Source organism: Martes martes (genome assembly GCF_963455335.1).
Source record: "Martes martes genome assembly, chromosome: 10".
Classification (NCBI taxonomy): domain Eukaryota; kingdom Metazoa; phylum Chordata; class Mammalia; order Carnivora; family Mustelidae; genus Martes; species Martes martes.
The window spans coordinates 54,888,208-54,904,035 of NC_137898.1; the positions used below are offsets into that span (position 1 = coordinate 54,888,208).

At 37.3% G+C, this 15,828-nt stretch overlaps 1 protein-coding gene across 1 annotated transcript; it reads left to right on the top strand.

The window, feature by feature from the left end:
- Positions 1-2,865: 2,865 nt before the first annotated feature.
- Positions 2,866-3,813, top strand: LOC308350160 (olfactory receptor 52E8; the record flags this gene model as incomplete). Its single annotated transcript, XM_080815163.1, has 1 exon — positions 2,866-3,813. Exon 1 carries the CDS (start codon positions 2,869-2,871, stop codon positions 3,811-3,813), a length of 945 nt encoding a protein of 314 aa, XP_080671289.1. The 5' UTR covers positions 2,866-2,868.
- Between the last annotated feature and the right edge of the window lie 12,015 nt (positions 3,814-15,828).

The following is a 15,828-nucleotide window of genomic DNA, read 5'->3' on the forward strand; positions in this document are numbered from 1 at the left end:
CCCCCACTGGTCATTCTGTTTGTATTTTCAATTTCTCCTTGCTCTTCACTCCATCTAGAATAAAATCTATTGCCTTCTTTTTTTTTTTTTTTTTTTTTTTTTTTAAAGATTTTATTTATTTATTTGTCAGAGAGAGAGAGAGGGAGAGAGAGCGAACGAGCACAGGCAGGCAGAGTGGCAGGCAGAGGCAGAGGGAGAAGCAGGCTTCCTGCTGAGCAAGGAGCCCGATGCGGGACTCGATCCCAGGACGCTGGGATCATGACCTGAGCCGAAGGCAGCGGCTTAACCAACTGAGCCACCCAGGCGTCCCAAATCTATTGCCTTCTTGAGCTGAAGAATTGTTCTGTGAGTTCTTAGCTTCAGAACTAATCTCCTTCATGGAATTTTTCTTGCTCCACCTCCACACTCACAACATTCTGTGCACACTCCTAACACACACTTGCAATGCAATTTTTAAATTTCATCTTTGGAATTTTATCTCTCTTACCACTTAGTGGCCTCCTTGAGGCTTTATGACAAGTTTTATTCAAACTTATAATCATATTTCCTAATCAATGCTGGTGCATAAATATTTGATGGAATAAATGTTTGGTGTTTGTAATCCCAGTCATTCCCCTATTAGGGAATCTAAAAACCCCAAAATGTAGTGTACATAATCCTTTGTGTTCATATGCATGTTGTGTGCATATTTGTGTTTATACATTTCTATGGGCACTTGTGAATACTAGATGGTCTGGTTCTTAGAGCAGAAGAAACAATTTATCTGGAATTATGGAATAAATTGTGAAGAGTTCTCCACTAATCAAAGGCAGAACACTGTCTCTGATAGTTTCACATTACAAAATGGAGAATGTCAACTGTCTCCTCCCTAACCCTAGCAGACCAAGTTTACTTACACATGCATACACATAAAGAGATCTATTTCTTGAATTTCCCAATTACGAAATTATCTCTCATTTTCTGCTATTCTTCATAGGTTTCAAATGGCATAGTTAGCAAGGCATTTATCTTGGGCATACGTTTAAAATAGAGTGTACTGACCTTCATATGCATTTCTCTCTAATGGAGCCTTGTCAGTTTTGACTTACACCAATATCCAAGTATTCCTAAGGTTGAATCAAAGCTTTCTGCACAAATGCACGCATCACATTCAATCAGCTCTACATTTTCTGTGGGACTAGTTTTTCCCAAATAAACTGCAAAGTAATGAACTTTTTCCTTTTTTGTTTTAAATTCTTAATTTTTTATGAATAAGTTCAGAGTTCCCACATATTCTGGATGGGTGCTATAAAATGAAATCATTTGATACTTCCTCTTCCAATGTTACTTTAAGGGAGACATCAGTAAAGACATTAGAGCTAGTATAGACTCTTGGTAGGAATGGAATTTGACGATGTCTAAGATGTTCCTGCCCTCTCCCCATGGGTATAAAGCAGAGATATATTTGAAACTTGCCCAGAATATTTAGTTTTCCCTCCCCCAGGTGGCCTATATCTGGACATTTTGTTTACTGGGTATTTTTACTCTCACCCAGATGAAAAATTTACCTAGATTAAAATAATCTCTCAAGTCATGTTTAACCATAACTGTAAAATATTTTTGTCAATTATCTTCCTTTCCTAGTCATTATTTTTCAAATCTGATAGGTAATATTTTTTTCAAGAACAAATTATGATGGGGACTGAGTTGTTTATTTTCTAAAATATGACACTGAAATGTTTGCTGTCTCATCTTTAAGATTTTATTTATTTTTTTGAGAGAGACAGGTAGAGTGCATGTGCGTGTGTGGACATACAGGCAGAGGGGATGGGCAGAGAGACAGAGAGAGAGGAAGAAGCAGACTCCCAGCTGAGCAGGGAGCCCAATGTTGGGCTTGATCCCAAGACCCTAAGATCATGACCTGAACCAAAAGCAGCTGCTTAACTAACTGAGCCACCCAGGTGCCTCTTGGCCTGTCTCTTTTTAATTAGTTCCTCTATTTCAGAATTTCTTAAATTGACAACTTTTTTGTGGCGGAGTTTTTTTCATGCATATGAATAAGCAAAGATAAATTGTTTCTTCTGCTCTAAGAACCAGACCATCTAGTATTCACAACTGCCAATAGAAATGTATAAACACAAATATGCACACAACACACATCTGAACACAGAGGATTATGTACACTACATTTAGGGGTTTTTAGATTCCCTAGTAGGGAAGTGACTGGGATTACAAACACCAAACAAAGCACTATGCATATTAAGTAAAAATATGTGGAACATGTTCAGATACACAGACTATGGAATTTAATCTTTCTCATTTATTTCTGGTTACACTCCAGAGTTTGAATTTAAACTGTACCTCTTGTCTTTATGTCAGTTTTCTTATTAGGGATAGTGGCAGCAGATTAAGGCTGGTTCTGCTTCTGGTACCATTCGACGCTCAGGAGAGGATTACACAAAGCAAGTAGTGTCTTTAATCTTCTTTCCTTTTTCAAAAAATGTAGTTATAACTGACATAAAACACTCTGTAAATTCAAGGTATATAGTGTGTTGATTTGATGCATTTATATATTACAGTATGATTACCACCATAGTTTTTTCCTATCACATTACATAATTATCAATTTCTTTTTTGGGATGAGAACCCTTGAGATATAGTCTTTTAGCAATTTCAAAGTATATAATATTGTACTGTTGACTAAAATAATTACTTCTTTTTGAGTTAGAATGAGGGAATCAAAATTGAACATAATAATAAAAAGTTAAAAAAATGTTCTTTTGCATTTTATCAGAAATCTGGACAAAGGGAGAAGAGGAGAAAAATTCACTAATGTGAAGTCAATAATTGTATCCACAACAGAAGTATGCAAAAATTGTGGCAGAAAGAATGGCTATACTTAATGACACCCAGTTCCATCCTTCTTCATTCCTCCTCTTGGGTATCCCAGGACTAGAAGATGTGCACATTTGGATTGGATTTCCCTTTTTCTTTGTGTATATTGTTGCACTCCTGGGGAATGCTGCTGTCCTGTTTGTGATCCAGACTGAACATAGTCTCCATGAGCCCATGTACTACTTTCTGGCCATGTTGGACTCCATCGACCTGGGCTTGTCCACAGCCACCATCCCCAAAATGCTGGGCATCTTCTGGTTCAGGCTCAGGGATATATCTTTTGAAGGCTGCCTTTCCCAGATGTTCTTCATCCACTTCTTCACTGTAATGGAGAGCATTGTGTTGGTGGCCATGGCCTTTGACCGCTACATAGCCATTTGTAAGCCCCTTCAGTATACCATGATCCTCACCAGCAAAATCATCTGCATCATTGGAGGCATTGCTATTCTGCGGAGCCTGTACATGGTGGCCCCACTGGTGGTTCTCCTCTTGAGGCTGCCCTTCTGTGGCCACCGTGTCATCCCTCATACCTACTGTGAACACATGGGCATTGCCCGTCTGGCCTGTGCCAGCATCAGAGTGAACATTCTGTTTGGTCTTGGCAACATTTCTCTCTTATTATTGGATGTGCTGCTTATAATTCTCTCCTATGTAAGGATCCTCTATGCTGTATTCTGCCTGCCCTCCAGGGAGGCTCGACTCAAAGCTCTCAACACCTGTGGCTCCCACATTGGTGTTATCTTAGCTTTTTTCACACCAGCATTTTTCTCTTTCTTGACACACCGATTTGGCCACAATATTCCTCAATATATCCACATTTTTTTGGCCAACCTATATGTGGTTGTTCCACCAGCCCTGAATCCTGTAATCTATGGGGTCAGGACCAAGCAGATTAGGGAGCGAGTCCTGAGGGTTTTCCTCAACAAGACAGAGAGCTAACCAGTCAGAGGTCTTGGAAGGTCTGTGTTAGATTTCATGTTTCCTGCATTATAAAAAGTAGAGTTACCTTATGTCTAACCCAGTAGTAAAGAGGAAAAATTGAGCAGGGGTGTTGAGAGCTGTATCATTATCATTGAATGGCAGGTTTTATATTTAAAGTTAATAATATGTACGTTGATAGTATCAGATCGGGACAATTGGATATCCACATGCAAAAAGATTACTTTAGATCCTTACTTTGCACCATAGAAAAATTAACCTACAATGGACCAGAGAGCTAAAGTACAAAACCAAAATTAAAATTATTTTTAATATTGCCCACATAAAATTTTAGATCTGACAACAAAATCAAGAAATATTTTTAAATGATTGATTGGACTTCACTAAAATTAAAATTTTATATATATATATGTATATATATATAGACACACACATATATATAGACACACATATATATACATATATATGTATAATTTCTTTGAAAGATACTAGCAATGAATGAAAAAGGAAGCCATAAGATGAGAGAAAATATTTATACTTCTTGTGGATGATAAAGGGCTTGTATAAAAATATACTAATAACTCTTGTAATTCAATTATAAGTGTCAAATTACTCACTTAAAATAAAAAATACATACATTTGTTAAAAACATAAATAACTAGTCAGCAAGTACCTTAAAATGCTCTATAATTCATCACTATGGATATGAATATTAAAACCATAGTGTTGAATGTCAACCCCTCTCTCTGTCCTATACAATTCCTTAAAGGTGTATTTCCTGAGAGTACTTCTCAGTGTATCTTCCGTATGAAACTCTCCATCTCAAAAGCTATTTGAACCAAGTTGACAAAGATATTTATTTTTTTAATGTATTTTCAACATTTTTGTGTCATGCTTTATATTTTCACTTTGCTTTTTTTTTTTTTTTTTTTTTTACTGGTTTCTGCTTTGTTTTGTATTTCCGTCTGGACTTTTTAAAAATTTCCACTGTAGTTTTAATGAGTTAAGCATAAAGCTACTCCCACATGCTACTACACATAAGTTTAGAAATGCTTATATCTTTTCTTGATAATTTTATTTTATTTTTATTTTTTAAAGTTTTTACTTAAATTCCAATTATTTAATATACATTGTAATATTTGTTTCAGGTATACAGTATAGTGATTTAACACGTCCATACAACAAACTGTGCCCTCCTACTTACTCCCCATCACCTATTTAACCCATTTCCCCACCCATCTACCTTTTGGTAACCATTAGTTTGTTCTCTATAGATAAGAGTCTATTTCTGTGATACAGGCACCTTGATGTTTATAGCATCATTATCTACGGTAACCAAATTATGGAAAGAACCCAAATGTCCATCAATTTATTAATGGATAAAGAAGTTGTGGTACCTGTTGTTTCCTGTGTTGTTGATTCTAACCATTCTGGAAGTTGTGAGGTGATATCTCATTGTGGTTTTCATTTGCATTTCTCTAATGATTAGTGATGGTGAGCATCTTTTCATGTGGTTATTGTCCATTTGTATGTGTTCTTCTTTGGATAAATATCTGTTTGATTTTCTGCCCATTTTTTAATTGAATATTTTTGTGTGTACGTGTTGAGTTGTATAGCTTTTTTATATATTTTGGATATTAACCTCTAATGGGATATGTCACTTGCATCCCATCCAGTAGGCTGCCTTTTTGTTTTATTGATGGTTTCTTTTGCTCTCTTAAATAAATGGTGCTGGGAAATTTGAAAAGCTAATACAAAAGAATGAGACTGGACCACTTTCTGACACCATCCACAAAAATAAACTCAAAGTGGATGAACACCTAAATGTGAAAATTAAAACCCAAAAACTCTTAGACGAGACCATAGGCAGTAATTTCTTTGACATTGGCTATAACAACATTTTTCTAGATATGTCTCCTAAGACAAGGGAAACAAAACCAGAAAATAAATCATTGAGATTGCATCAAAATAAAAAGTTTTTGCATAGTAAAGGAAACCATGTAGTTTGAATAAGATTATGTCTTTTTGAATGAAATTAGTCTTTCTGTAATTTTATAAAAATAAATATATAGCAGAAATCCTTTAAAATATTGCTTCTATGTCATTTTCCATTTCCTTGTCTCACATGAGACAAAGGGGCTTGGTTACCTATTACTGTTTAATCAACTTTCTGTTTAGAGACATGAAGGCATGAGATAAGCTAACTCATCTCATGAGTTTTATTGACCAGGAACTGAAAAAGGTTAAGCTGGGACTGTTCCCTGCTTCATATTGTTCAGGACCTCAGATGTAATCATTCAGATTTCTGAAAGTGACCCATATGACTGGTAGCTGGAACTAGTGGGTTTTCAAGTAATTTCTACTCTCATGTCTGTCTGGCTTCTAGGCCAGGATAGTTGGAGGGCTCATCTAGGACTCTTGTCCAGAGAACCTACATGTGGTTTCTTCAGTATGGTGGTCTAAGGATCAACTTTCTTTCAAAGGCCCAAGCAAGTAGTTTTCCCAGTAGTATAAGATGGAAGTTGCATGGTCTATTAAAACCAATTCTGACAAATTACATAGCACTGCCTTCACCATACTGTATTGTTTTAAACAGCCATCTGCCTTCTCAAACGCAGAGAGAGAAGAATCAGACACTTTTTGATGAGTGAAGTGTCAGTATTTTTTAAAGAACACAGGCCAACCTTTCATAATAAAACGCTCAGCAAATTAGGACCATAAAGGACCATAAAGGACACTTATGAAAATTCCACAGCTAATGTATTCAGTGATAAAAGGCTGAACAGTTTTCCCCTAAGATCAGGAACAGGACAAGAATGCTTGTTCTCATTCTTGGTATTCAACATAATACTGAAAGTTCTAGCCGGAGCAATTAGCAATATGTACAAAAAACCCATTAGAGTGAATGGCCACATTAACATATTCATATTTATCTATAATAAAATATTCAGCAAAATTGCAAGAAAAAAGGAAACACAAAACCAATATATTTCTATACACTCTCAATGGGAAATAAAAAAATTAAAAAACAATTCCCTTTATACTAACATTAAAAGAATAACATACTCAGAAACACATTTAACCAAAATTTGCACAATGAAAATGATACATTGATAAAGAAATGATAGAACTAAGTAACACATCCTTTGTCCATAGACTGAAGACTTAATATTGTTAAGATGGCAATATTCTCCACAACAATCTATAGATTCAAAGCAATTGCTATTAAAATTTCAATAACCTTCTTTGGAGAAATAGAAACTCAGATCTTAAAATTCATATTGAATTGCAAGGAAAGCCAAATAGTCAAAATAATCTTTTAAAAAAACCCAAAAAAACAAAAAAAACAAAGTTGAAAGATTCACACTTCCTACAAATCTTTGGTATGTAATACATTGTGATGCTGGTGTAAGGATAGACATACAGATGAAAGGGGTAGAGATTAAATTTAAGAAACAGTCTCAAATATATATAGTCAAATATCTGTGTTCATGGCAATTCAAAAGAGGAACAAATAATTTTTTAAAAAATGATAATGGAGGGGACCTTGGGGCCTTAGTATGTTAAGTGTCTGCCTTCAACTCAGATCATGAACTCAGGGTGCTGGGATCAAGTCCTGCACTGGCCTTCCTGCTCAGTGGGGAATCTGCTTCTTCCTCTTCTTCTCCCAACCCTGCTCACGCTCTCTTTTTCTCTCAAATAAATAAATAAAATCTTTAAAAAAATGGTAATGGAGAAACCAGATATCCACCTGCAAAAGAATAAATTTGGACCTTTACCTCACATTACACACACAAAGAGAATGAAATTGAATCAAAGACCTAAATACCAGAATGATAAATATGAAAATATTAGAAGAACAAAAAAAGACTAAGCCTTTGTGACCTTGAATTTGGCAATAGTTAATTAGATATAATGACAAAAATAAGAAAAAAGAGAAGTTGGATTTCATCAAAATTTAAAAAGTACATGAAAAGACACCTCAAGAGAGTAAAAAGAGAAACTGTAAAATGGGACAGGATGGTTGTAAACCATATATTTGGAAAAAGTGTAGTACCCAGAATATATAAACAACTCTTCCAAGTCAACAACAAAAACACAAGCAACTTGATCAGAAAATGGGCAAAAAGCTTGAATAGATGTTTCTTTAAATAGAATATGTAAACGGCCGACATGCCCTTGAAAAGGTGCTCAGTAACATTAGTCATTAGTGAAATGCAGATCAAATAAATGAGATTTCACAAGACATACCATGAAAGCTGTAATAATGATTTTTTAAGACACAAAATAAGCAAATATTGACAAGGATGTGGAGAAGTGGGATTCCTCATATACTTTTGTTTGGAATGTAAACTAGTGCAGGTGCTGTGGAAAATAACTGAGTAATTCCTCTAAAATTCAAATCTATGCTTACATAGGACCCAGGAATTCTATTCCAGGATATACACTTGGAAGAATTGAAAACAGGCATCTGAAAAAAGAAAAGAAAAGAAAAGAAAACTAGCATCTGCACTATGGAGTATTATGCCTCCATCAGAAAGGATGAATACCCAACTTTTGTAGCAACATGGACGGGACTGGAAGAGATTATGCTGAGTGAAATAAGTCAAGCAGAGAGAGTCAAGTATCATATGGTTTCACTTATTTGTGGAGCATAACAAATAATATAGAGGACAAGGGTAGATGGAGAGGAGAAGGGAGTTGAGGGAAATTGGAAGGGGAGGTGAACCATGAGAGACTATGGACTCTGAAAAACAACCTGAGGGTTTTGAAGGGGCGGGGGGTGGGAGGTTGGCGGAACCAGGTGGTGGGTATTAGGGAGGGCACAGATTGCATGGAGCACTGGGTGTGGTGAAAAAACAATGAATACTGTTACGCTGAAAATAAATAAAAAATTTAAAAAAAAAACTAGCATCTGAACAAAAACTTCCATACTAATGTTTTTAATGGTACTACTTACAATAGCTAAAATGTGGAAACAACTCAAGTGTTCATCAGCTAAAGAATGGATAAACAATATGTAGTATAACCATAGAATTGAATAATATTCAGCCATAAAAAATAATGAAATACTGGCATATCTTGCTACTCTATGAAACTTAAGACATTATGGAAGGTAAAAGAAGCCAGATACAAAAGGCCACACATTGTATGAAACCCAGAATAGGAAAATTCACAGTAATGAAAAGCAAATCGATGGTTTCCAGGGCCTGGGGAAAAGGTGGAAATATGCAATGGCTGCTTCATGAGTACAGAGTTTCCTTTTGAAGTGATAAAAATGCTCTGGAACTAGATAGTGGTGATGGGAGCAAAACATTGTATATGTTCTAAATGTCACTAATGGTAAAGTTTATGTGTATTTTCCCACAATTAAAAAAAAAAACCCTAAATAACAACACAGTCTACCTTCTGGCACATTATTTATATTCCTCGTTCATGTAAAACAACAATTGTACAGAAGTTTCTATCCCATTATACTATCATGCTTAGTCTCAAGGTACATTATCTCACCAGTTTCAGATGCACCTGAGACTCTGTATTTGCTTCATTGAGTATGATTTAACTTTATATAGAGACCTGTGAATTCATGCAGAACATATCCTGCCCTACACACATCCAACATACAATAATGAAACAGGCCCAGCACAAACGTATGAGCTATTCCAACTCAATAAAGGGAAAAATGAGAGGGACACAGTAATCACTGGCCCATAGCCATGGAGAACGTGTGGAAGTGATCTGGAAGTGATCCCTATTGCACTTGGTTTTACCTCTGGGCTCTTGATCCCACCATCTGAGTCATACTTCCCTTTTCATATAATGTATCTCACGTTGCCTCTTTGGTAAATGTTTTCCACTTCCTTCTTGTCTGTCAAAATTCAGTTATCCAATGTCTTCTTTATCTTTAGTACGATTTCTGTCTTATTCATTCCAAGCTGGTCTAAGTTCTTTAAAATTTTGTGGGTTTCTTGTGTGTCAGTTTACAATTTGGTCCATTAAAAAAAAAGCTACAATTAGAATTCCCTTCAAGATACATCTTTCTTTACTTTAGACCTTCTATGAGGCTTCTTTAGGGGTACTGCCATTAAGATTTTAGTAGCTTTACAGATTTTTTAAATTAACATATAATGTATTGTTTGTTACAGGGGTACAGGTCTGTGATTCATCAGTCTTACACAATTCACAGCACTCACCATAGCACATACCCTCCCCAATATCTATCACCCAGACACACCATCCCTCCCACCACCCCTCCCCTCCAGCAACCCTCAGTTTGTTTCCTGAGATTAAGAGTCTCTTATGGTTTCTCTCCCTTTTTGGTTTCATTTTGTTTCATTTTTCCCTCCCTTCCCCTATGATCCTCTGTCTTGTTTCTAAAGTTTCTCAAATCAGTGAGATCATATGATAATTGTTTTTCTCTGATTGACTTATTTTGCTTAGCATAATACCCTCTAGTTCCATCCATGTCATTGCAAATGGCAAGATTTCATTTTTAATGACTGCATAGTATTCCATATATATGTGTGTGTGTGTGTGTGTGTGTGTGCGCGCGCTTATGTATACTCACATATACTCATACACACACACACACATACACCCCAAATCTTTATCCATTCACCTGTTGATGAACACCCAAGCTCTTTCCATAGTTTGGCTATTCTGGATATTTCTGCTATAAACATTTGGGTGCATGTGCACCTTCGGATCACTACATTTGTATCTTTGGGGTAAATACCCAGTAGTGCAAGCTTTACAGATTAATAAAGAGAGTCAGTGAGGCATACCCTTAATATCCTGTCAGAAATTATGTATGAGAAACTAACGTAAGTATTTGAGATCTTAAAAATTTTATAGTCACACTCTTAGTATGATCTTTGGCTTGGAGCTCTTTCTTATTTTGAGAATGTTTTGCAGTGAGGAGAGGGTGAGAATGGAAATAGACTTGATTTTAAAAACCAGTATATCCCTATTTTCTCTAAATTTTGTTTGAAAACCAAATAATCTCATCTTTAACTCCCCTCTCTATTCAGATTTTATTATATATAGCTAAAAGAAACTACCTGGCCCTTCTGACATTCTGCCTGGAAATCTCTTTGGCCAAATCCACTAGTTTGCTATAAATATTTTTTTTTATTTTCCATTTTACTGAATGCAACACTTTGACCAAATTTTATATCTCTATATAGAAAAGATCATTTTTACCTAAACTTTCAATTCTGTCTTCCTCACTTTTCTTCTGCCCTCACCAGCAGTCTTCTTAAGGCTCATCAATCTTCCTCTCTATGCACAGCTCTCAAACCAATGACACATGTTTTAAGCTTTTAATAAGATGGAACCTGGTTAAAGGTAGCAAATTTTCTCTTGGTTTTTCTATTCTTGTGTATAAATTATCCTGAAACTTAATGGTGTGAAGTCAAGAGATTATATATTTTAATATGTTCATAGGTTTTATAGGTCAGGAATTCAGAAAAAGCATACTAGGGAAAGTTCTTTATTTTCTTTACAAAGCATGGAGTATCAGCTGGGATATCTGAAATGGGTTAAACTTCTTTAAAGAACTGCAACAGGTGGAGTAGGCGACCCTAAGCTGGTCTTTTCACTTTGATGTCTGGAGCCCAGGCTTGGAAAGTAAATGGATGGGCTCAGCTAACACTCTTGTATGGAGCTAAGCTCTGTAAGTTTCCTTGTATCTGAGCGGCTTTCCTCTGCCCTGGTCATTGACCCCTTTCCCTGCTCCTATAATCATTCAACAACTAGTGGGGTAATGATGAGTAAGAAGTTGGACTCACTTTATTGAACTTCCTTCTTTCCTGAATCTTGTCTCTTCATATCTTTGTTGCTTTAATCTGGCCTTTTTTTTTTTAAGATTTTTATTATTTTTATTTAGTTGAAAGAGAGTGAGAGAGGAAGAGAGCAGATCAGGGGGCAGCAGCAGGCAGAGGGAGAAGGAGAAGCAGGCTCCCCGCTGAGCAGGGAACCCGATGCAGGGCTTGATCCCAGGATTCTGGGATCATGACCTGAACTGAAGGCAGATGCTTAACCAACTGAGCCACACAGGTGCCCATAATCTGGTCTTTCATCAAAATAGGTCATGAGGAGTAGGGCAAAGGAATTACAGACACATCAGATTTAAGCTATAACACAGATGATGTAGAACCAAAAAAGCAAGGGCAGACTGATGGAACATGTCATTGAAGAAGGCAGCTGATAATCATCTTAACAACTCAAGTATTAATCAGGAGCCTAGACTTTTAATTTGGAAAACAGAAAAGATCTAGAATCTCATTGGAAAAGGAAGAGTAGATGACTCTTGCCACATAGTTCCAGTGAAAGTGGGGAGGTCTTTTACAACTCTCCAGTGAATATCACAGTCGATGCCAAGAACCCAGGGACAGCTCGATATACAGCTCGATCTCCCTGGGAGCAGGGCAGCTGCATCAATATAAATGCCTATTCCTTGCCTAAGAAAGTGTGGACTTAGAGAAATGTCAGATGATGTTTCCAGAGTCTATCCTCTCAGAGACATTTGGAAAGCAAGGTAAGGCTGTATTGTCCTTGGTTAGAGCTGTGGGAAATAGCATGACAAATGTGGAACGAGTTTATGCTAACCCAGAATAAGGAGAGGGAAGGAAAGTAAGTGCATAAAAATACATATAAATACAGGAAATACATAAATACAGGAAAAAGGATAAAGAGAATACACAGACAAGCTTTGGACATTACAAATTTTATACTCATAAACTATAATGGCCACAGACATTCCTACGCGTACATATATCTCTTTGCATTTATAGTCCCACACATGCCACCCCAGGTGACATGCAGAAGAAAACTCTGTATCAGCTCAGCTACTTTTTCTTGCCTTAATACTAGGGACCAAATATGAACATCTAGAGATCAAGGACCATGGTCTCTTGGTAACTGGCACATTGCCAGGCCTAATAAATTAAATAAACAGGTATGTTTTGTGTTTTGTTTTGTTTTTTCAGTGTAACAGTATTCATTGTTTTTGCACCACACCCAGTGCTCCATACAATACATGCCCTCCCTAATACCCACTACCTTGTTCCCCCAACCTCCCACCCCCCGCCCCTTCAAAACCCTCAGGTTGTTTTTCAGAGTCCATAGTCTCTCATGGTTCATCTCCCCTTCCAATTTCCCTCAACTCCCTTCTTCTCTCCATCTCCCCATGTCCTCCATGTTATTTGTTATGCTCCACAAATAAGTGAAACCATATGATACTTGACTCTCTCTGCTTGACTTATTTCACTCAGCATAATCTCTTCCAGTCCCATCCATGTTGCTACAAAAGTTGGGTATTCATCCTTTCTGATGGAGGCATAATACTCCATAGTGTATATGGACCACATCTTCCTTATCCATTCATCTGTTGAAGGGCATCTTGGTTCTTTCCACAGTTTGGCGGCCATGGCCATTGCTGCTATAAACATTGGGGTACAGATGGCCCTTCTTTTCACTACATCTGTATCTTTGGGGTAAATACCCAGTAGTGCAATTGCAGGGTCATAGGGAAGCTCTATTTTTAATTTCTTAAGGAATCTCCACACTGTTCTCCAAATTGGCTGCACCAACTTGCATTCCCACCAACAGTGTAAGAGGGTTCCCCTTTCTCCACATCCTCTCCAACACATGTTGTTTCCTGCCTTGCTAATTTTGGCCACTCTAACTGGTGTAAGGTGGTATCTCAATGTGGTTTTAATTTGAATCTCCCTGATGGCTAGTGATCATGAACATTTTTTCATGTGTCTGGTAGCCATTTATATGTCTTCATTGGAGAAGTGTCTGTTCGTATCTTCTGCCCATTTTTTGATATGATTATCTGTTTTGTGTGTGTTGAGTTTGAGAAGTTCTTTATAGATCCTGGATATCAACCTTTTGTCTGTACTGTCATTTGCAAATATCTTCTCCCATTCCGTGGGTTGCCTCTTTGTTTTGTTGACTTTTTCCTTTGCTGTGCAGAAGCTTTTGATCTTGATGAAGGATGGGCCTTCTGCAACAGAGTTAACGGCTATCAACATAGACAATATGTCGGAAAGGGAATTCAAGCTAACAATTATCCAGGCAATAGCTAGGTTGGAGAAAGCCATGGATGACCAAATGGAATTGATTAGGGCAGAACTGAAAGACACCAGGGCTGATGTTCACGTTAGGGCAGAACTGAAAGACACCAGGGACTGGGGTTAGACATAGATAAGATAAAAAGGTGAACAGCAGAGTTTCTCAACCTTGGCACTACTGACATTTTGGGTCAGGTCACTATTTGTTCTGGGAGATGGGCTGTTCTGGGCACTATGGGATGTTAGCAGCATCTCTGTCATGTACCCATTAGACACTGATAACAATTCCCTCAAGTTCTGACAGAGAAGTTTCCAGGCATTGCCATGTATACCCTAGGGGAGAAGATGGCTGCTGGTTGCAAAACACTGGACTAAAGAATCATTCCTCCTTTCCTTATCATTTATAGGACATGAAATGGTGTTTATGTGTGTAGGGAAATGTGAGTAAGTAGGTGAAGGCCGTGAAATACGGTTAAGTAATGAGTAACATGATACAGAAGTGAGAAAATGTCTGGTATAATTCATTTCAGAACATTAGAAATCACAGTCCCCGGGCTGCCTGGGTGGCTCAGTGGGTTAAAGCCTCTGCCTTCCACTCAGGTCATGATCCCAGAGTCCTGGGATCGAGCCCACATTGGGCTCTCTGCTCAGCAGGGAGCCTGCTTCCTCCTCTCTCTCTCTCTCTCTCTCTCTCTGCCTGCCTCTCTGCCTATTTGTGATCTCTATCTGTCAAATAAATAAATAAAATCTTAAAAAAAAAAAAGAAATCACAGTCCCCAAGGGGAGAGGCTGGGGTCCAGTCTCATCACTGTACCTGCAAAGATTTGGGGATATATGAATATGTAGCAATAGACTAGATCAACATATACTTATGAAATAAAGAAGTGACTGTTTGGCTAACTGATTTGGAAATGTGACTCTTAAAGCACTCAGGAGGGTATCAACTTGAAGGAGGTTAATGCTCCTGGAAAATCAGGGGTCAGAATGAGGTTAGCTTCCTTCTTTGGATCTAAAAATAAAATAATACACAACCTCATGCTCTAGTGCACTTGAGTGGCCTAGATGCTTTTCATTTAAAGATAGAACCATTAATCTCCAAAGTCTGGAAAAGGTTGCTAAAAGGGCCACAGAGCCCAAGTCTTAAATGGTAAATCAGTGAACTCACTCTATGAGGTAGGGCCAGTAATAATTTTGATTATTATGTTTATTATTATGTTTTTATTAGTATGGTCTCAAAACATACATGTGTCTCTCTACCTAGAGTAAACTTCTTATGCATGTCCTTCCTGTGCACAAAGTCACCCTTGATCCATTTTACTGCCTGCATAGAGTTTGTTTTGTCTTAGTCATACCCATAGCATTTGCTGTATTTTTCTACCATAATGCAACATTTTATTCAGATTTCATCTTTTCATTTGTATTTACCTCACTCCACTGGGAAAGCATCAGTCAGGTCTTATTCAAATTTTCTTTTCTTTTCTTTCTTCTTCTTCTTCTTTTTTTTTTAAGATTTTGTTTATTTATTTGACACAGAGAGATCACAAGTAGGCAGAGACAGGCAGAGAGAGAGGGGGAAGCAGGCTCCCTGCTGAGCAGAGAGCCAGATGCGGGACTCAATCTCAAGACCCTCGAGATCATGACCTGAGCCGAAGGCAGAGGCTTAACCCACTGAGCCACCCAGGCACCCCTTATTTAAATTTTCTATCTAAATTTCTATCCCAGTTTATCCCTTCTTTCTGCCACTTTTAACAGGCCAGGGGAACCACTTTCTTCGCTAGAAGCTGTGATAATGCTTTTTCTTTGCATCTATCTCTGATGAGTACTACTCAAGTATGAACTCCTCCAATTTCCAGCCATTGATACTCAGAGTCTACCATTTTCACGTTGTTTTCATTTTATCTACCACATCATTTTATCTCAGGAAGTTACCCAATAA